The 22,186-nt window shown below is 35.4% G+C and overlaps 1 protein-coding gene across 8 annotated transcripts in view; it reads right to left on the reverse strand.

The window, feature by feature from the left end:
- The window catches only part of LOC451185 (glutamate carboxypeptidase 2), a 71,215-nt gene that overhangs the window by 34,252 nt on the left and 14,777 nt on the right, over positions 1-22,186 (reverse strand). For 7 of the 8 annotated variants that reach the window (XM_024347135.2, XM_024347132.3, XM_024347133.3 and 4 more), the window contains 7 exons: positions 21,080-21,181; positions 14,938-15,063; positions 13,963-14,149; positions 11,444-11,537; positions 4,167-4,265; positions 3,198-3,283; positions 1,614-1,733 (listed from right to left, as the gene is read on the reverse strand). In XM_024347135.2, the coding sequence (XP_024202903.1) occupies positions 1,614-1,733; positions 3,198-3,283; positions 4,167-4,265; positions 11,444-11,537; positions 13,963-14,149; positions 14,938-15,063; positions 21,080-21,181 (814 nt within the window). Of the gene's footprint in view, positions 1-1,613; positions 1,734-3,197; positions 3,284-4,166; positions 4,266-5,286; positions 6,030-11,443; positions 11,538-13,962; positions 14,150-14,937; positions 15,064-21,079; positions 21,182-22,186 lie in introns of those variants that run through there. The other variant, XM_024347138.3, reaches the window with a different exon arrangement.

Consider the following 22,186-nt stretch of genomic DNA (forward strand, 5'->3'; position numbering starts at 1 on the left):
TAATCAACAAGGGCTCAGTTAGCAACAGCAATGTTTGCTGTTGCTGAAAACCACATAATTCAACAGAAGGGTGATGTGTCTCGGAGGTTATAAACACTGACCTTGGAGTTAAGGCAAGATCTTGTTTCAAACCCTGGTTCTCTCACTAGCAGAGTGACTGAGGGAAAGTTATTCAAACCTACTAAACTTCCATTTCTTCATCTGTATACAAGGAACAAGAGAGTAAAGATGAAGACACCACTTGATTGTGGGAGGATTAAATGGAATAATGTTTAGAAAGCACTGAGTAGGTGCTTTCAAAATTGCGAGTAGTCATCATCTTAGTAAATATTCATTTGTGCTTAAGAATGTGTATACTATAGCTGTTAACTCGAGTCTTTTGTTTTTGTCAATAGTATTATTCAAATTTCCTATTATTATTCATCAGCATTCCATTTCTTTGGCATATTCTGTAATTGTCACAGTGATGTTTTGTATAGTTAACCACAGGAATTTCCTAGAAAAATCATGAAACATTTTTGTAATAAAATTAAACACTACCTACTTCATGAATTATGTAAATTTAGGTCTCCATTGTTTGTTTTCTTCAAATATAAGATAGCTGTGTAGAAAAAAGAACTGAGTGCCTTTACATTTTATTTTAAATAGAGACATCATGGTTTTGAGGACTGGTAGTGAGAAATTTGAGTTTCAGCCCTGATTCTCTTATGCTGCCACATGCTAGCTACATAATCCTGGGGAAATTACTTGATTCTCTAAACCTTGGTTAACTTATCTGTAACATGAGAAGATAAGTAAATATGTCTTCTCCCTAGTTGCTATGACTTCAAAGAAGATAGGACATATAAAAATTTCTCAAAAAAAAAGTAAATACTATGCAAACAACATACATTATTGTTTTTATGGTTGATAAAAATATATAGATTACATTTTACAGCCCCAGACACCTTGTTTGCAGGGTCAATAAAGAGAATGAACTTCCTGCTCTCAATGTGTAATTATTATTTTAAAAAGCAAACATTTGAACTAAATTTTACTTTGGCTTTCATATGAAGATTCTAAAATGGCTAAAGTGGTGATGTTACGAGTGTAAACCTAATTTTTGTGAGAGCACACCAGGGCTCAGGATGTGAGAACACAGATTCCAAACTTTTGAGAGAATCCCATTAGACCTAAGACCAGTATTTCTCTGAATAGAGCATCTATCTCCTTAATTACTTTGTACACGTAATCTGAGGTCTGGGGTTAGAAGAGACGGAGGAACGTCTGCTTACAGTCTCTGACTAGGAAGCTTTGGCTTATAATCTAATTTCAGTGTGTTTTCTCTAGTGATGTAACCCATCTTCATCTTCTTAGTTGCCAAGAACAACCATTAACAGTATAATTCCTTTATTTCAGATTATCACTTAATACATAAATATCAATAATATGTGTTATATAAATAAATGCAAAAATAAATAAACAATATAATTAACCAACCAACACTGAAAATTGTATTGGTATTTTTACCAAACACATGTAATGGTTGAGGTAGTATTTTTATACTCCCTTTACAGAAGACTAAACTGAGACTCAGATAGGTTGTTTTTTTTCTTGCTGTTTGTTTGTATTACCTTCCTTTTTCAGTGTACCAAAGCTCCTCACAATTTCATGAACAACAGCTGCTCCACTCTGAGGGTCAATACCACCAAACACCCATGAGTCCCGGTGACCTCCCAGAATGACATATCTGTCTAGAAAGCATAGATACAAGATTATTTGTCATTTCAGGTCAATAAAAGAGAAAATTGCAAATGACTCAATAGCATCTAAATACAAAGCACTCACGCCTCAAAAAAAAAAAAAAAAAGGCTAGGATCCCCAAGATTTGTGAAAATATATTATTTCTGATTTTAATATGTGTTTCTTCTATCTGAGAAAGCATAAATGTGATAAAGCAAATATATATTTCAATGTATTACTATAATTATAAGTACTACATTAAGTAATTAAGAAAGTTTAAGGTTATCCTTATTCACATTTTTTGTAACTCTCTATTACTCCTCTCTTACCTAACTTACCACTTTCTAATATATTCAAAGTAAGAGAACATAGTGGCCACATAGGAAGTTCTCCAATTCCTATTCTTTCTATTCAGTTTTTAAGGTACAGCTCAAATATTTTCTCCCTCCATTCAGTTTTTAAGGTACAGCTCAAATATTTTCTCCCTCCATTCAGTTTTTAAGGTACAGCTCAAATATTTTCTCCCTCTATGCAGTTTTTAAAGTACAGCTCAAGTATTTTCTATAGAAGAGGGAATTTCTTTGCCTACCCAGCTCTCAGGAGTGATAAAGCATTGATCACCCTTAAGCATATGGCTCCCTTCACAAACTGTCAGTTGTTTGTCTCGGGTCTGTGTCTTCTTTTATCTCCCCATTTCCAATGCTTATCATGGAACTGGCACAAAATAGGTACTCGGTATTATTCAATAGTAACCACTTATATATTGTTTAGTACTCTTTAGAATATGCAAACAACAAGAATATCAATATTCTTGATCTAAAATAAATCACTAGCTGCTTGTAAGAAACATGCAATTAATAGGTTTAATATGCATTTAATAGTATCTGTTTTGGTAAGAAATACAGAACAAAATAGTTCATAAGAAACTGAGCCTTCATGAACTAAGACTATGTATAAAATGTATTAATCAGTAGATCATCTGAAATTCTATGGAAATCATATGTCCATATATTTTATCAGTGGCTTTAGTGGTAGAAAATAAAACTATGCAAAGGATTCATTAATACAAGATTATCTTAATTTTCTAAGTGTGATATTTTATATCGATGTTTATAGTTATCATGAAGATATTTATGCAAAAATATGGTTAAAAAAATTCAGAAAACTCGGAAGAAAACACATCTTTCCCTACCCTGCTTCCCTTGATCCTTTAATTGAGGCCTGCACAATTTATCATTCACCTTGGTCATCTGCCCAGCCTAGCACCAAACATTCACTTTTATTCATCACCTGTACCACAATACAAAATTATTTCATACTTATTTCCTTTGCTTTTAGGTGAGTTCCACTGATTTTCTTCGCTTGTTTGTTTGTTTGTTTGTTTGTTTTGATTCACTTTGCACTCCCAGAGCTTGGTAGTATCCAGCACATAACAGTTACTTGATCAATATTTGCTAAGCAAACGATTCCTTTACCTGGTTCCACTGCTCCTCTGAGAGTACCTATCACATTGTAAATTCTCATCACTCCATTGGTAGAGTGGATGTGCATCTTGAGTTTTCTAATGCAAAAATAAAAGACATTCTTAAAAAAAAAAAACTGGTTAACAGATTAACACTATAAGGGTTAAGGGAATTTTCCCCTCTGCCTTTGAAGGTTCAAGTCTGGTAAAATAAACTGAAAATTGATTAACAGGAGAAAAGGCATACAAACTTACTAACACACCAGTGTATACAGGAGCCAAACAAAATGTGAGACTCAAACAAAGGCCAAATGGCTGAAGTTTAACTAGCACCCTCTTCATAGAGGAGGGGGAAGTGGGGGGGTGCAGGTGGTTTTGAGGGGTGGTAAATGGTTTTCAAGAGAGTTAAATGGGCCCCAAAGAGCAGGCAATAGTTTATAAATAATTCTCTTTGGAACTTGAATGGAACTAGAGAACAGTCAACAGCTTGTGACAAAGCCTGTGCAGATAAAGTGATATGCCTCAGTCTTCCTTCCCACTACATGAGTTCAATCTTCCCTGGTTAATAAAATTTCAGGGAGGGGAAGGAAAGTCATTGTCTTCCTTCTGCAGGAGCTTCAGATAAGGGAACTTCAGAGAGAAACTTACACTCTGCTCTTGTGGGGTGAAGTAAGAGGTCAGAATTATTGATTCTGAAGCTGCATCTAAGGACTTTTATCCTTTAGTTCAAAGTGCTCAGCATGTCAAAACACCATACTTTGGGTTATTCATTTTCTGAGTTCCAGCAACACTCATAATTTTTAAATCTTCAATCTTGTTTAAAGATTTCTAATTGTTCACAGGCAAAAATTACACTGGTTCTAACTTGCAGTTTTGTTTCCTGCTGGTATTACATAAATTTTACTTTTTCTGTCATCCTCTATAGTATTTTTTTCTTTAAGGCTCCCCCTTAAAAGAGTTAAAATTAAAATAGTCTCTTAACTGTGTAGAAAAGTTTCCAGTAAAGCCAGGTCCAACATTGTAGGGCACTTTGAGGCTTCCTCTCCAGCTGCTATCTGGTGGTGCTGAGCCACCCATTTTTCTATTGGACACAAAAAAACATTATTAGCCACAAAAAAACCTTGAAGTAACGCATTAAAATGTTAATGGATTCACTTTATTGAGCATCTGCTCATAATATCTTTAATGGGTGCAAAGTGCTTTGAATATAATACGTCATTTAAACCTTACCATAATTCTGAGGAATTGCTACCTCCACTTCACAGATGGGGCACAGGAGGCTTAGATAACATGCCCAAAGTCATGCAACTAGTAAATGGTATAATTAAGATTCAAATTATTGATAAGAATTTGATCTGCCTTACCAGTATCTAGTAGTAAATCTAAAAGTGCTTTCCAGAGCATGTGCTGAAGAAAGAGCTTGATGTCTAACTCTCTGAAATTTTCCATTCTTATTTGTCTCACTGGTATATAGTTATTTTTTACAAAGTACTTTCATACACGCCTACTAAGAAGACAGGAGGATCAAAAGAAAGGATTTCATTTCAGAAGCCCCTAAAAGCTTCACGCTATTTTCTAAAATTCAGAAATAAAGATTCAGGCAGACCACCCAGTATATGCCATGGTCCCTGGTTATCTTTCAGCAGGTGACTGAGAAAGAAAACATGGTAACGTTTATGAAATGGTGGGGTTCTTGTAGTTTCACTTCAACATATCTGCCTTTACTGTATTAAGATGATGGATTAACTTATTCTTGATATGGGCATGTAAAACAATATACTTTTACTAAACAGCTACAGAGAGACAAATGTGTTTCCAGACAAACTTAAGAGACTGAGTGTTCAAACTGAATAATCTCGACCTTAATTGTAACTATATTTTTATGAAAATCCAGCTGTAAGGCAAAAACAGACTTCTTTGGGCCTACCACGGGCATTTTGTTCCTGTTAAATGAATATTCCAAACCTTAAACCCAGCTCCACTTAAATAATGGCCTGGAAAAATAAATGTCATTATCTGATATTATACTGAGATGTTTAGTTATGAAATCAAAAGTGGAGAATTTCAATCTGTCCTGTAAGGCTTTCTCTGCGGTCACGCACCCTCATGCACTCCAGACTGTGCGGTGCAGCATGCTCTGTCGTGTCCTGTTTTCTTCTGTGCCTGTACACGGGTGCTTGTTCCCTGTCTACCTGTTTGAGGAAATATGAATAGCTCAACTTAACCTAGAATCTACTGCACATGCAATAAGGAAACAATCAGTAAGATCACTTTCTCATGGAAAATTCATTAGAATTAACATCTCATTTTAAAATGCTCTATCAAAGTGTAAATAATTCCTCTCTCTTTTCCCTTTTTCACTAAGGAGTTTGTATATTAAACAGAATTTCAAGTAATGTATTATAAAATTTATTTAAACTATTTACAATAAAATGCCACGTATAAAGCATCAAGCAACATGAAGAGGCATTTTACATTGGTAGAAAGCACAACACAGTCAAAACAGCAGAGTATTAAATAAACAGAAAATTTGCAAAAGGCAAGTAAAGAATATACATATACTTAATTATACATAAAATATTGATACAGGAGGTAGAAAGAAATTTAGTAAGCAGATAATGGGGGCAACAGAATCCTCAGCAGAGCTTCCCTTCTAACAAAAAGCAGCCCAAGAAATTATTATTATTTTTTCTAACAAAAAGCAGCCTGAAAAATCGAGCTGCAAACATAGATTAGCAAGCTGAAAGTGCGGGAGAATGCTGGCAGCTGTGCCAATAGAAAAGGGCTACCTGGAGCCGGGCGCGGTGGCTCACGCCTGTAATCCCAGCACTTTGGGAGGGCGAGGCAAGCGGATCACCTGAGGTCGGGAGTTTGAGATCAGCCCGACCAACATGGAGAAACCCCGTCTCTACTAAAAAAAAAAAAAAAAAAAAAGGCAAAAAATGAGCCGGGCATGGTGGCACATGCCTGTAATCCCAGCTATTTGGGAGGCTGAGGCAGGAGAATCACTTGAACCTGGGAGGTAGAGATTGCGGTGAGGCGAGATCACGTCATTGCACTCCAGCCTGGGCAAAAAGAGCAAAACTCAGTCTCAAAAAAAAAAAAAAACAAAAGAAAAAAAGGCTACCTGGGGGCCAGGCATGTACACATGGAGGGTCTATCTTCCCTGGTTTTGTTATCACATGCACAGTAACAGAGAAATGAGCACTATGACGCAGCTCAGGCAGAGAACTCACCTGAATAATAAAAGATTAGGGTGGGGCCACCAGAAATCCATACCCTATGCAAATGACACACCTGGTCTAACCAGTCTGTCCATGACTTATATAAATCAGACACTACCTCTTCACCAGCTCATCTATAAAACCCTCTGCATTTTGCAGTGGACCAGCAACACACTTTTTCCGGGACCTCTCTCTGCAGCAGAGAACTATGCTAATATACTATAAACTAATAACATCAGTTGCTTTGGGGGTGTAAATGGATGAGAGGAAAACTTTAGTATAAATCCCTTTGAATTGTGAACTTTGTAAATGTATTTCCTTTTCAGAATAAAAATTAATAGTCCATATTTCCATAAAACAACACAATATAAAGCCACGATTGTAGTGTCCCCACAAGGAGGTAAACAAATAACTAGAAGAGAACATAATAATAGTTATATATAAGAATCTAATATACCAATGAAAGAAATAATGCACATACATGGAGAAGTTTCAGTTGAAAAATGTTACTGAAATTTCTCTTTAGGTTCTCTTTAGGTTCTCTTTAGAAATAAATCTCTTTAGGTCATTTTCTCACTTTATAAATAAAAAATAAATTCCACAAATATTTAATAGTTGAATGTTAAAATTTCAAACCACAAAAATATTAGAAAGTACCATTAAATGTTGGAAAATGTCTCCGAACATATTTGGTAGATGGTAGATGTCCAGTAATTAATGTATAGACAGTATTGAGTTTATAATTCTGTATCTTGTAGCATATTAATTTTGATTTGACGATTTGGAGAAGACTTGTTGTCTACTATGTTTAAGGCACTGTGTTTTATTCACTAAAAAATATAAATATATACAAGACTCAGTCTTTCCACCAAAGAGTTTATAAATCACTCAGAAGAAAATACATATAAAACCAATCATAATATAAAACAGAACATGACAGAGCAAAGGTCAAATTCTAAAAAATTTGGACAAAAGAAAGCTTGAATCAGCTTGTGAGATCAGGAATTACTTTCTAAAGAAGGTTTCACTTGATCTGGATTTTAAAGATGAATAAGGGCCGGGCATGGAAAAATGAGGGCAAAGAGCCTTCCAGGCACAGAGGCAGGCAAGCATAGAGCAAGTGTAAGGCATGATGACTATTCTGGCTGGGATATAAAATGACTAAGATTCCTTGCGAAAGAAATTGAAAAATAGTGTAACTCAAGTGCACATGGAGCATTTTTCATAATAAATCATGTCTGTAAAACGAGTCTGGATAAATTTAAAAGGTTGAAATTATACAATCATTTTATTACTCATATACTTCTTTTACTAATCCAACCACAATAAAAGGAATTTAGCAATCAATAACAAAAGTAAATTTAGGAAATTCACAAATATATGGAAAGTAAACAACTAACTCTTAAATAACCAATGGGTCAAAGAAGAACTTGCAAATACAATTTAAAAATGCTTTGAGATGAATGAAAATGAAGACACAACATATCAATATTTATGAGATGCAGCAAAAACAGTGCTTAAAGGAAAATACATAGCTGTAAACACCTATATAGAAAGAATCTCAAATCATTAAGCTAAGCTTTCACCTTAAGAAACTGGACAAAGAAAACTAAACTAAACTCTATAGCATAAGAAAGGAAATTACAAAGATTGAAAGAGAAATAATAAAATAAATAGAGAAAATCAATGAAACCAAGGGTGATTCTTTAAAAAGATCAACAAAATTAGCAAACCATTAGTTAAACTGACCAAGTTTAAAAAGTAATTACTAAAATCAAGAATACAAGATAGGACATTACTACTGACTTTACCTAATTCCTACTTCCACCACAGTGCCTGAAATATAAAAGTCATTCTATAAATGTTTCTTGAGTGAGTGGGCTGTGAGACGCCATTAAAGGTCTCCCGAGCAGAGGCATAAGAATGAGCCAATACTATGAGCAACAGAGGTGGCTACTAAATGCTTGCGTCATTGAGTAGAGAGTAAGTAGTGTTTACCAAAGTGTCTTTTGCATCAGACATGAATTTGGGCCCCGGCTCTCTCACTTACTCTCTGAACATTGGTTACAATGAGTATCACAATACTAACTCATATTGTTGTTTTATAGGTTAATTGAGGAGATGTGTGTAAAGCATTTAGCACAACAGTAAGTGCTAAAGCGTAATTAGCACTCCATGCAGGGTACATGCTATTACTGTTGCCGTTGGCACTGTAATTATCGTCCTGGAAGTTACTGTAGAAGGCAAATTAAAACCACATAATCACACTGTGTTCAGGGTACATGTAAAGAAAAATAGGAAACAATATATATGGTGTCCCCTTTCTGTCCCACTCAAGTCAACATTGAAGTTTTTAACATCACTCACATTTCATCAACTTTTTATTTAAGTTCTCAGCATTCTTCGGCCATTATATGACTTTATATCTCTCCTCATTTACTCACACATTTATTAATAAACTTTTATTTCATGATATATTCCATTTGTAAAACACTGTCTTTTCTAATTAGTGCACAATGCTAAACTGCTAACCACTTGAGAGAACCTCAGAATTGAGTATCTTGGCACACTCCCAAGGTACGTGTGCCAAGAGAGTAAATTTTCACAGTGAAATTCATAAACAAACCATATGTTCTTTTAAACAATTTTTTAAAACTAAATTCCACTTATATGGACTGTTTCATTATGGCTTAGAAAGTATAGGTGGATAAATAGAAAGTGTCTATTTTTAATTATGAAATTTTGAATGTAAAATGCACTTTTTCATGAAAGTTATGTTATTAACGGTGATTGTATTTGTAAAATGGCTTACAGAGGCTGACACAGTAATGTCAGATGAATTGCGTTTGTTATTTTTCAATCAATCAGATAATTCCATTACACAATCAGAGCACAGCTGATATTGACCTAGTAAACCAGACCAAATCGTAGACGTCTAAATAAATCTCACATCTAATTCCATAATATTATGCATCCCTCTTTTGTAATTACAAAGATAATACAGGTTCATGTTTTAAATTTTTTTTTTTTTTTGAGACGGAGTCTCACTCTGTCGCCCAGGCTAGAGTGCAGTGGCGCGATCTCGGCTCACTGCAACCTCTGCCTCCCGGGTTCAAGTGATTCCCCTGCCTCAGCCTCCTGAGGAGCTGGGACTACAGGCACGCACCAGCATGCCCAGCTAATTTTTGTATTTTTAGTACGGACGGGGTTTCACTGACCATGTTGGCCAGGATGGTCCCCATCTCTTGACCTCATGATCTGCTCGCCTCGGCCTCCCAAAGTGCTGGGATTATAAGCGCGAGCCACTGCGCCCAGCCCCATGTTTTAATTTTTTATATAACTGAGATAATACTATATATATATAGTTTTGAAATTTGCTTTTCTTCACTTAATAATATAAGCATTTTTCTATATTATTAATTATTCTGGTACTACATATAATATCTTTTAATCACTTCATTTACTATCAGAGTAATTAATGTATTATTCGAGTACATATAAATTGTTGAAGATTTGTGTTGTCTACAGTTTTCCACTATTACAAGTAATGCTAAAATCACTTTTATCTTTTAAATGTCATGAATACTTAGTCTTTATTTATACATATTTTTAGGCAAATGCATAGTCTACGGTGCTATCAAAAGTTGTGCCTGGTCCTGAATCTTAACCAATGCAGTAAATCTTATAGCCCCAAGGAAGAAAGACCAGGGTACTTTCTTAATCTGCCCTTAAATTGAACAGATGTGTCCTACTCCCCAGATGTCAGCCTCCTCACCTCTAAAAATGAGTGCCTTGCCCTTGGTCAAAAAGTGCTTCCTCATAGATACTGGAATAAAATTAGTAAGAAAGGCTTGAACTTAAAGAAGAAAAGGGACTACCTGGCCAGACGCTTTGGTCTCTATCAATTTCACTTTTAGAAAAGCCAGTGTTCTCTCACCTCTAAAGAATAATGGTGGCTGGGCGCGGTGACTCATGCCTGTAATCTCAGCACTTTGGGAGGCCAAGGAGGGCGGATCACCTGCGGTCAGGAGTTCGAGACCAGCCTGATCAGCATGGTGAAACCCCATCTCTACTAAAAATACAAAAATCAGCCGGGCATAGTGGTGGGCACCTGTAATCCCAGCTACTCAGGAGGCTGAGGCAGGAGAATCACTTGAACCCGGGAGGCGGGGGTTGCAGTGAGCCAAGATTGCACCATTGCACTCCAGCCTGGGCAACAGAGTGAGACTCTGTCTCAAAAAAAAAAAAAAAAAAAAAAAAGGACATGGCAATGGGAGAAAGCAGCACAGGGAAGAGGAAACAGTTCCAATGCCAGGTTAAGCAGAACAAATCTGGGAAAGTTTCAATAATGAAAGCAGAAGGGGAAGAAGAATAGAGATAAAAACAAAATGGAAGTTGCTCTCATAGTGTGTTATTCTGGGTCCTCCCAGACGTAGCCAGTAAGAGGAATACATGAGTAAGAGATTTACTAGGGAAAAGCATGTGTGGAAAATGAGGAGAGAGCTAGGAAACCCTGAGAAAGTCCTTAGACTGCAAGGTAGGTCTAATATTGAATACAGGAAAAAGGGAGGAGGAAAAGAAAGAGGAGTGTTGGGTGCAGCATCTATTTAAGCGAGGCTATCAGGGAGTCCCTGGGCCAAAGTTTTGCATCAGAGGAGTCCAGTGCCTTCCAGAAACAGGCCTGCAGTAGTATCCTTGCCACACTGAGTCATTGCCCGAGAACACCTACAGGAAGCATGGTCTTGACACAAATATAGTGGGGTTTCAAAGCACAATGTCTGGAGCAATTGATCAATTAGGTTCCCTGAAGTTAAATATCTGAAAGGCTCATTTTCATGGCTGTCATACACTAGATACTCATGTATATACTAAATTCCAGAACAGAACCACTCTTCTATTTTATACTGATAAAATTACAAGCAACACCCATGTTGGAAAATTTAAGTACTAAAAAATGGAGATAAAAGCCTAACATTTGAAAACTGTCAATAAGAAAATTACCCAAATAGCCATCCATGGTTTCTTACAAACTTACTCTAGGAGCTTCTGTGCATCATAGTATCCAATTGGGTGAACAGGAATACTTGGAAGACCAACAGCCTCTGCAATTCCACGCCTATAAGCATATTCTGAAAAAAAAAATTGCCATATTTCCAGTAAAAACTCAGTTTCATTCAAACGGTTCTCTATAAATCACATTAAATACATTCTAATTTCACATTTGCTAGAATTGTTAAAGTAAAACAGATTAACAATTCAAATGTTAGCGAGAATGCAGAGCAACTGAAATCCTCATACATTGCTTGTGATAATCTAGGCTAAAATTATACAATCACTTAAGGTAACTCTTTTGAAAAGCAATGTCAAGCAGAAATGTGCACTATGGCACAGCAATTCCACTCCTGGGTACTCTAGAAAGATAAGCACATGCCCACAAGAAGACGTGTACAAAATTGTTCATAACAGCCACATTTATATTAGCCAAATATTAGACAAAGTCTAGGTTTCTAACAACAGAAGAATGAATAAACAATCAGTAGTATAATCCCACAATGGAATGCTACTCAATCATCAAAAGAAAAAAACTAATACATACAATATGATGGAAAATCTCAAATTACTACACTGAAATAAGCAAGGCTTTAAAAAAAAATCTACTGTTTGATTCCACTTACTTGAAGTTCAAACCCAGGCAAACGAATACACGATGCTAGATACTAGATAGTGATTGCTTCTAGGGGACACAGAGAAAATTGACCAGAAAGGGGTACAAAAGAACTTTCCAGAGTGATGGAAAGGCCCTTATATTCTATTTTAAGTGACATAAACACATGCAATTTGCAAAATTTATTGAACCGAACTCTTGAGATCTATGTATTTTATTGCATGTAAACTGTACCTCAAAATAAGCACACACATCCTATCATTTCTTCAGATTTCAGAAAAATCAGAGTTGTTTTTCCATTTTTTTCTCTGTTTTTAAAACAATCTAATAAGAAACTTAGGTAACTGCAAATCCTTGTTTTTATGGGTAAAATGACATAATGATATGCTGTGTGGGATTTGTTTTCAAATTCTTTAGAATAATAGCAAAAAAAAATTGGAGAGATAAACAAATAAAACAAGATTGACAACATGTTGATAACTGTCTCTACTTTTGTATATGTTAGAATTATGCCATAATAAAAAGTAAAATTAGAAAGAAAAAAAATGTATAAGGCACAAAAAATAATTCAATAAACATTAGCCCCATAGAAATAACATAATTTCCCCCTAAAATACCATCATTCAAATTTGAAGAAAATCAACAGAAACATTCCAGTTAATCTCATTTTATTTTCATTATTTTGACTTTGCATAACTAATAAAGCTTAGGCTAAGCTGCATTTTTTAAAACTTGGAAATAAAAAGGTGGAGCAAATAAAGTTCAGGTAGATTTATATAATTTTACTATAGGGTAATATGTGTCATTTTTTAAAAAAGAAAAAAATCTCTGACAATGTATTATGTTCTAAGAAGATTTACAAAGCCAAAAAAAATACATAATCTTTACAGGAGTCTACAATTTAAGAGTAAAACCAGATGAAGACATAAATGTCATAGAAAACTTGGCAAAGTATTTTATACAAGTTTTAAAAATTTAGTTAGCTTTAAACCACACAAACTTAATGATCACAGATTTTTGTAAACATCATTAAATAGTTGAGCACATTCAAAATAAATTAGCTCCCTTTGTTAATGTTTTACAGGGGAGCCTTTCAGCATAAGACTACTATGTGGACTCTGTGAGCCAGACTGCCTGAATTTGAATCCAACTGCCCATTCAGAGGAGGGGTGATCTTGGGCTGACTTCTAGTCTCACTTTCCTCCCTGTGAAATAAGAGATAATAACACCCCCTAGCTTTAGGGTTGTTAATGCAAGTAAAATGCTGGCATTTAGGAAACACTCTTTGAAAGTTATCTCTGTTATCTTACAGAAATGAAGCAATATGCATTTCCTGGGCCCTATATCCTAAATTGGCCATTTAAAAAGTTTATGGAACTTCTGCTCTCCTGTCCCTTACCCACACTGTGAAATCTGTAAATCTGGGGGGAATTTATTTAACAGCAAAACCTGATCTGACCTGAACTCATTTGAAGGCAAAATTTGACTTGAGTAGACATAAGTCTGTTTATATTCCTTATTCCCCGCCCCCCACTTACTACTTAGCGTAAGTATTCATACACTCTGCAACAAAAATATTTATATGCTTTTTCCCCATATTCTGTCCCGGCCCCCTATGTCACTGTTATGCAAGTTATGGTATATGTGTAACACCATAATGTTTTTTAAATAGCTGAAAAAGTCTGAATTTGAAAGCCCACCAGGCCCAAGTTTCAAAATAAGGGGGTAAGGGTTCTGAACCAATCACTTTAGAGTTCAAAATTCTTTCATTCTTAAATGCAAAGAGAATAAAAAAAGACATGCTTAGTCCATTGTACCAAAGGAAATTCTTTAATAAAGTCTCTTTCAAATGTTAAGTTTCCTATGATATTCAAGGATTGATCATTCACCATTTGCTGGGTAACCTGGTGTGAGAGGGTCTCCTGCACCATTCAGATTTAGGATATTTCCACGCTGGACACCACCTCCAGGAAGATTCCAACCGTCTGGATAGGACTTCACCCCAGGAGCAAAGTAGTCAGCAGGGTCCGAGTAGAGAATGACTCCTTTGGCCCCTGCCAGCTGGGCATTTTTAACCTAGAAAACACAGTGTCTTTCTTTCCTTATTTTAAATTGGTTGTTCCAGATTCGGTAATATCAATTTTCAATATTACACTTAAATGAGTACCAGAACTTTATCTTCAACCTTTTCTCATTAGGCCTACAACAAAGGACATCTCAGATAGAATTTCCCTTTTCTTTTTGCTACTATAAGCTCTAAAAATCCTCAGAACATCAGATTTGGAAATGCTCTTATTAGTGGTAGTGAGCATTTGCTATTTCCTACCACTAGCTTACAAATATAATAAGCAAGTAGACCCCACAGGCCAAATTCCTATTTGTTCTACAGTCAAAAGGGAATTTTTTAAAATTTAATTTCCCACTAAAGAGAAAAATATATTAACAAATCAAATGACAGTAATTTTTAAATTTGCTATGTGTAAATTGTTTTCCCTCATTATTTATAACAATTCATACTACAATTTAATTTAGTAAACATTTTTGTAGAAAATATTTAAAACAAAGATACTGAAAGTTAATAATAAACCCAGTGCATGCTTCTTTGTAGGCCACAGCCATAACCTGTAAGCACAGAAAAATTTGTTCTGTTCACTCTAAACATCTACACTGGCCAAATTCCAATGCTCGAATTTAACCCCGGGATATAACCTAGTAAATGTGTCCTCTCTGTAAGGTGGGCATGTCACAGAATACAAGAAAATAATGGTATTCATAAAGTTTTAAGAAAATGATTCTACACATGTAAAACCCACTATAACTTTTTACATTGGGGGAGAGAAAAAAAGAGATAATTTTTACCCTACCTTATTTCCTCTGAAAACTTTCCCATATCTGGCAATTACAATTTTCCCAGAGCAATTGATTTTCATGTCCCGTTCCAATTTAAAGAAGTCTTCAGTTCGTGCATAGTTAACATACACTAGATCGCCCTGTTGAGATCGGGAATGACTTAATATGAGTCAGATATAAAACAAGGAGGTTTTTCTGCATGGGGACTGTTGGACATTTTTGAAAGAGGGAAGAGGTCAGAGCACACAGGAGGGTCAGAAATGCATGAGCTCCAAAGAAGAGATTCAAGGGAAAAATGAATTTAAATTGAGAATGGAATTAGATGGGCTAGAAGCACATGAATAAAGTAATATTTGTTTGTATTTGTCCCATATTTAGTGGCTATGAAGCTGAAGCTACAGAAGCACCCCCCCCACACACACACAGAAAAGCATATACGTGTACACATTGCTGCACGCAACTTGAAGGGGTCCACATACCCTAGGCTAAGAAGCCCTTAATGAGACCTTTTCTCTCTTCAGTTTGTGTTCACAGGGAGTAGCTTAATGGTTCTTAACAACCACCAAGTAAAGAAAAATGCACAGGTAACATCACTGCTTCACAGGTCTGATTTCAATCATTAAGTGATTATGTGCAAATCTTATAACATATTTGAGTCTCGATATTCTCATTGGCTCAATGATCTGCTAGATTAAATCAGTGATCTTCCAACCTTTTTTGCTCACCTATTCCCTAAATTAATTTTGACAATGTACCCCTTCATCTAAAATTTAAAATTTTTTATCATACCTTTAAGTAGCTGCAAAGCATGCAATATCTAGCTTACTATAAATATTAATATTTTTAGAAGAAATTGTATACAACTTTTATATTGATCCAAAGGATTTAAATACTGTATTTATTTACTATTCAACATCATCAATTTTAAAAAATACATGAACATGCTGTTCTTTACAGTCAAAATTTTGTCATCTCTTTTTTTTCTTGAACTTGTATATTGTCCATCTTCCCCCACAGAATTTTACTCTAAAGTAAAATATATTTGTGCTGGGCACCAGATGAGCTGTCCAGATTCACGGTCAATGAAGGACTTTTTGCTCCAGCTGCAGGGAAGGCTCTCTACAGACAATCTTCATCTGTCAGCCCCTTCAAGGATTGCCTCAGCTGTAGACAGCCCCCTTGCTCAAGGTCATGTCCCTTCCTAGAATGCCACACATTCAGTGACTGATTGATGTGAGGGTACAGAGACCTGGACATCTCAGTCTAACGTAGGACAATTCTGAGAAACTATTCCAGACCTCCTTATGGGCTTAGCCAAGGCTATCCTTCAGCTGGCATTGCAGGGTGACTTCTCCCTCTGCCTAATCCAGCTCTGCTTTTCACAGATGTTGATCCCAAGAGAACACTCCACAATTATCAACTAGCATTCTAAATTTCAATTCAGAATCTATTACCTTAAATATGGGTATGCTTGAAAGTCTTTTATTAATCACTGTCAAATTTCCTTGAATCAGTATATCTTTATAAGTCAAATTTTTTAAAAAATTTATTTTTGTGACAGATTGTGTTAAGAAACAGCTTCAAGAGTAAGTTATAATTATAGGCCAGGCATGGTGGCTCATGCCTGTAATCCCAGCACTTTGGGAGGCTGGGTTGGGTGGATCACTTGAGGTTGGGAGTTCAAGACCAGCCTGGCCAACATAGTGAAAACCCATGTCTACTAAAAACACAAAAATCAGCTGGGCATGGTGGCACCGCCTGTAATCCCAGCTGCTCGGGGGCTGAGGTATGAGAATTGCTTGAACACGGGAGGTGGAGGTTGCAGTGAGCCAAGATCATACCACTGCACTCCAGCCCGGGCGACAGAGTAAGACTTGGTCTCAAAAAAAAAAAAAAGATAGATTAAGTTATAATTATAATTACTAGCAGTATCAAATTAAGTCTAACAACATCATTGCAATTCTTATATATAATGCATAACCATAAAATTTGATTAGAAATATATCTTTTAATGCAATGAGTGGGACAGTGAAGCGTTATCTTAACACATTTGTTCAGTGGGTGAACAAATTATTGCTAGAATGAGACTGGGATCAGCAACAACATTTCAATTTACATTTCTTGTTTTTACAGTAAGTTCTGAGAAAACTTGGATAGGAATGAAAGATTTGTTATGGAATTGTTACTAACTTATTTAAACTTCTTTCAAGTTATAATCTGAAAATCACAAATTGATCCATCATTCAAGTGTCTTTTAATGATATTAGCTGGAAACTCAATTGTGTTTACCTTTAATTTTGCTCAATTGTAAACTATTTGAATTGCTAAGAATTTGTTACATAGCTATTAGAACCATTCACTATCTTAACATTGAAAACAATATTTCTAATTGTCTCTTTTTTTGAAGCCCCAGAGATTTTTACAACACAGATATATGCTTTATATTGACTTAGAATGGGTAGGAGATGTTTTTCATTTATAAAATAAGATGAAAATGCTTGTAAATAGGGAGCAGGACCTCACGACAGGCTAGCTTTCAATACCATGAAAAAGCGCACAGGGTAATTGATGATCTGGAAACTGATCTCTTTAAAACCATGTCATGCTTGCCTTTCGAAAGTCTTTACACAGCCTAGTTTGAAACCCCTGTCCCAGATGATTTCCAATATCCTATCATTTTATTTTGGTTATTGTTTTCCTTTTTGACTACATTTTTCATAGCATGTACATGACAAATATACATAAGATATTAAAATAGAATTGTTTCCAAGCTGATTCTAGGATTAATTTGACAAATTGGTGAAGATCTATTATGTGTTAGGCAGTGCCCTATGTAATACAACAAATCTCTGCCCTTGAAGGAACTTACACTGCAGGTCCTCCTTCAGTCACAATGGGATTAAGTCTTACTAAACTCACCTAAGTTGAAAATAATTATACATCTAAAGTGTGTTTTTGACTTAGGATATTTTCAATTTATAATGGGTTTATCCAGACATAACCACATGGTAAGTTGAGAAGTGTATTGAATGAGTATGGCTATTGCACCATCATGAAGTCAAAAAATTTTAAGTAGCCATCTTAAGTTGGGGGTTTCCTGTAATGTGGATGGGATAATACAATAATGAGCATTAAATTTAATAACTAAGCAAAGCATACATTATATTAAAAGGTGATAAGTAGTATAGAAAAAATTAAAAAGCATTTAAATAGAGTATACAAATGGTGAACTAGAGCTTAAGTGGGTGTAATATTAAATAAAATGAGTAAAGTCTAATTGGGAAACTGACATGTGAATCTTTGCCTCTGTAAAAGGATTACATTTAGCTCTTGTATTTCTTCCTAAGACCAATGTAATATTAATGCACTATTAATCATAACACTATATGTCTGATTTATCATTGTTATCCCTCTCTGGAGCACACTCATTCTATTTTAACTGTGGCTACAAAGTCATTAACCAATGTGATTTCAGCAAAATAATTTTTTTAGTGTAAGTATCGTACTTTCTTTACCCTTAATATAAGTAACTTTGAGGAGATTGTACCTTTAAATGTCTCTAAATGTGGCTGTCTTTTGATATATCAGCAATCCTCACAAAACAAACTGTGAGGGAGAGAAAACTGAAAAACATATTAGCTTAAAAATGAGAGTAAACTTTGAAAATGAAAACAAGTGTGACAGATATTCCTTCTCAGCACTTCTCAAATGCAAGTTGTCACTGTTAGAAAAGAGCTTTGTTTTTAGACAAAGACCTTCTTGTACAACTTACACTGTACCATCCATTGTTCTATGACTGTGAATAAATAGAATCTTGCACTCTTAGCCCGGAATTTTCTTTGTTTCCTTAAGCTTCCATCTCCCTAACTCTTATTTATAGAGACAGAATTGGGAGGCAAAACCAGTGATTCTCAAAGATGGTCCTTGGACCCTCAGAAAAAATATCACGCTTGTTACAAACACAAACTCTCAGGCTCCACCCCATTAAACTTAGGAAGTGGAAACTAGAATCTGTGTTTTACAAGCCATCCAGATTATTGTGACAGACACTAAAGCTTGAGAACCACTAGACAGACTATATTTTATGAACATCGCAAATTGCTAATTTTAAATAGCATAAGGAAGAGTCCCATATTTCATATTCCACAGGATTCAGACGTAAATTCAAAGATTACTGATCGTGAATTTTTGTTTTGTTTTGTTTTTTGAGACGGAATCTAGCTCTGTCGCCCAGGCTGAAGTGCATACATTTAATTTAAAATAGCTAAAAAATATAAAATATACTTTAAAAATCTTAAATGAATGTGATCTATTGAAGAAGCTGAAGTGTGAAGTGTGAAATTGAAGAACCCTGAAATGTATTGAGCAGTGAAAAGATTATGTATACAAAAACAGGTTGGCCGGGTGCGGAGGCAGGCAGATCACCTGAGGTCAGGAGGCGCGATCTCGGCTCACTGCAAGCTCCACCTCCCGCGTTCACGCCATTCTCCTGCCTCAGCCTCCGGAGTAGCTGGGACTACAGGCGCCCGCCACCACTCCCAGCTAATTTTTTTGCATTTTTAGTAGAGACAGGGTTTCACCGTGTTAGCCAGGATGGTCTGGATCTCCTGACCTCTTGATCCACCCCCCTCGGCCTCCTAGAGTGCTGGGATTACAGGCGTGAGCCACTGCGCCTGGCCTGTAAAATGTTTTAAACACACATATGGACATACATAGTTTTGAAAGAATTGACACTCCACTGGCTGGGTTACAGATGATCCAGTGAGGAACACCGATCAGCAAACTCATCTGATATTTGAACATAAACAGCAAACCCATACAACATGTGTGCTCTTTGTATTTAGCCATTGATCTGGAAGATTTTAAGTCTATTTGAAGGAAATAAGAGACAACGGTCTTTATAACTCTTTCTTACGATTAATAGTAATGTCAAAGTCCAAAAATTATTTGGAAGATTTTAATTGGGTATGCAGTAAACCTACAAACTAATCTAGGTGTAATTTTCTCCTTATAATATGATGTCTTCTCAGCCAGAAACATAAACGGTTTAACTGTTTTTTTGTTTTGTTTTGTTTTTCTAAGATGGGGTCTCGCTCTGTCACCTAGGCTGCAGTGCAGTGGCACAATCTCAGCTCACTGCAAGCTCCGCCTCCCGGGTTCACGCCATTCTCCTGCCTCAGCCTCCTGAGTAGCTGGGACTACAGTTGTGTGTCACCGCATCTGGCTAATTATTTTGTATTTTTAATAGAGATGGGGTTTCCCCATGTTGGCCAGGCTGATCTCGAACTCCTGACCTCAGTTGATCTGCCTGCCTCCGCACCCGGCCAACCTGTTTTTTTATACACAGTCTTTTCACTGCTCAATACATTTCAGTGTTCTTCAATTTCACACTTCACACTTCAACTTCTTCAATAGATCACATTCATTTAAGATTTTTAAAGTATATTTTATATTTTTTTAGCTATTTTAAATTAAATTTATTCATTATACTTTCTGCTATCATATACTATCTGGTCATTTATATTTAGCTTCAATCTGATAATATTAATACTATTTTTAAATAAAAATGTATTGTTAATTTTTGGTATACATAAGTCATGAAGTTATATCACTGTAAATCATAAAGAAGGAGAATATTAATAAAGAAGGCCCAAAGTGCAAAAACATAAGGAAAATAATTTGACAACGTCAAAATTAAGGATCTCTTTTCAACAAAGGAAAACACAGAGTGAACAAAAAGATGAAAAATTAGAATAGGAAAAACTAATTTATGGTGGCAGAAATGTCAAAGAAAGATATCCTCTGGGGTATGTAGAGTTGATTAAGAAGAACCATAAGGGAACTTTCTGAAGTGAAGGTAATATTCTGTACATTGATGGGATTTGGATCACCCAGATGTTGGCATTTGTCAAAAATCAATAAATGTGCATTTGGGATTTGTGCATCTCATTGCAGTAAATTGTATCTTTAAAAATACCATTAATAAAATATAATCAATATTCCTTCTTCATACTAAGACATTCTCATTACTTAAATGTGGAAAAATGAATTGGATTACATTAAAAGTCCCTTTATGACCCTTTAATTATCGGCTGAACATATGAAGAGAAGGAAGGCTTCTTTTTGTCATTTTTATTTGTTGCACTGTGTTTTTACCTCTGGCATTCCTTGAGGAGAGAAAGCACTGAAAGGTGGTACAACATCCGAAACATTTTCATATCCTGGAGGAGGTGGTTCAAATAATGATGTGTTGAAAATCTAGAGAAACAAAATATTATAATCAAAATAAAACAGTTAAAGTTTGATTACTATAATCAAACACAAAAAAATGAATATTATCTTTTATGTCAGTAGAGGGTGAATGAATCCTTCAGGATTTTGATGATAGTATCAGATACCCAGCACTATGCTAGAAGTTGTGAAGAATTCACGAGATGAATAAATCACAGATTCTGTTCTCAAAATGGTTAGATCTATTCAAGGAAACAAAGCTAAAAAAACCCCACCAATAACTAAAAATCAACCAAATGAAAAACAACAATCATAAAATAAGTAAGTACTATAGAAAGAAAAGCTCAGAGGAGGTAAAAAGATACTCTTCCAAAAGGAATACTGTATACTGTAAACTGTGTACTGATAGAAGGAAGAATTAGAAATTTATTTTTTGTAAGTGGCATACATACTAAGCTAGTGTGAACACAAGCCTAAATATGTAGTTGCTTCACAGAAGGTTAGAAGTAAATTAACCTCATGAATTTCTTGAGAGAACTTGTAAGGACTAGCTTTCGATTTTGGAGAAAGATTTTAATCACCAAATAAAAAGTACCTTTGTTTGGTTATCTCAATCATTATAATAGTGCTTAGATAATTACCTAGGAACAAATTAAATATTAAATTTACTTAAAAAAAAAGTACATGATTGGGGAATCCACAACTGGCCTTATCTAGATTCTCTGAACAACATATGCACTGAAAAGAATGAAAAACACTGAACCAAATATATGTTTTTTTAAGTTTATAATTAAATTGGAAAAAAATAGTAAGGAATATTCAGAAGCAAAAAAATAAAATGAAAGCAAGAATCCTCAGAGGTAGCACGAAAGTTGGCTTTGCCTTAGATGGATCTATCAAAGCCTATGGCCCCATGAAAAGGATTCAGGAGTTAGTTTAAAGCTGGTTCACATAATGGAATCTAGCAGAAGACTGTGCATAAAGCTGGTCTAAGAACAACAATATCCTGGCCAGGCGCGGTGGCTCACGCCT

This window comes from Pan troglodytes, chromosome 9, assembly GCF_028858775.2.
Source record: "Pan troglodytes isolate AG18354 chromosome 9, NHGRI_mPanTro3-v2.0_pri, whole genome shotgun sequence".
NCBI classification, from domain to species: domain Eukaryota; kingdom Metazoa; phylum Chordata; class Mammalia; order Primates; family Hominidae; genus Pan; species Pan troglodytes.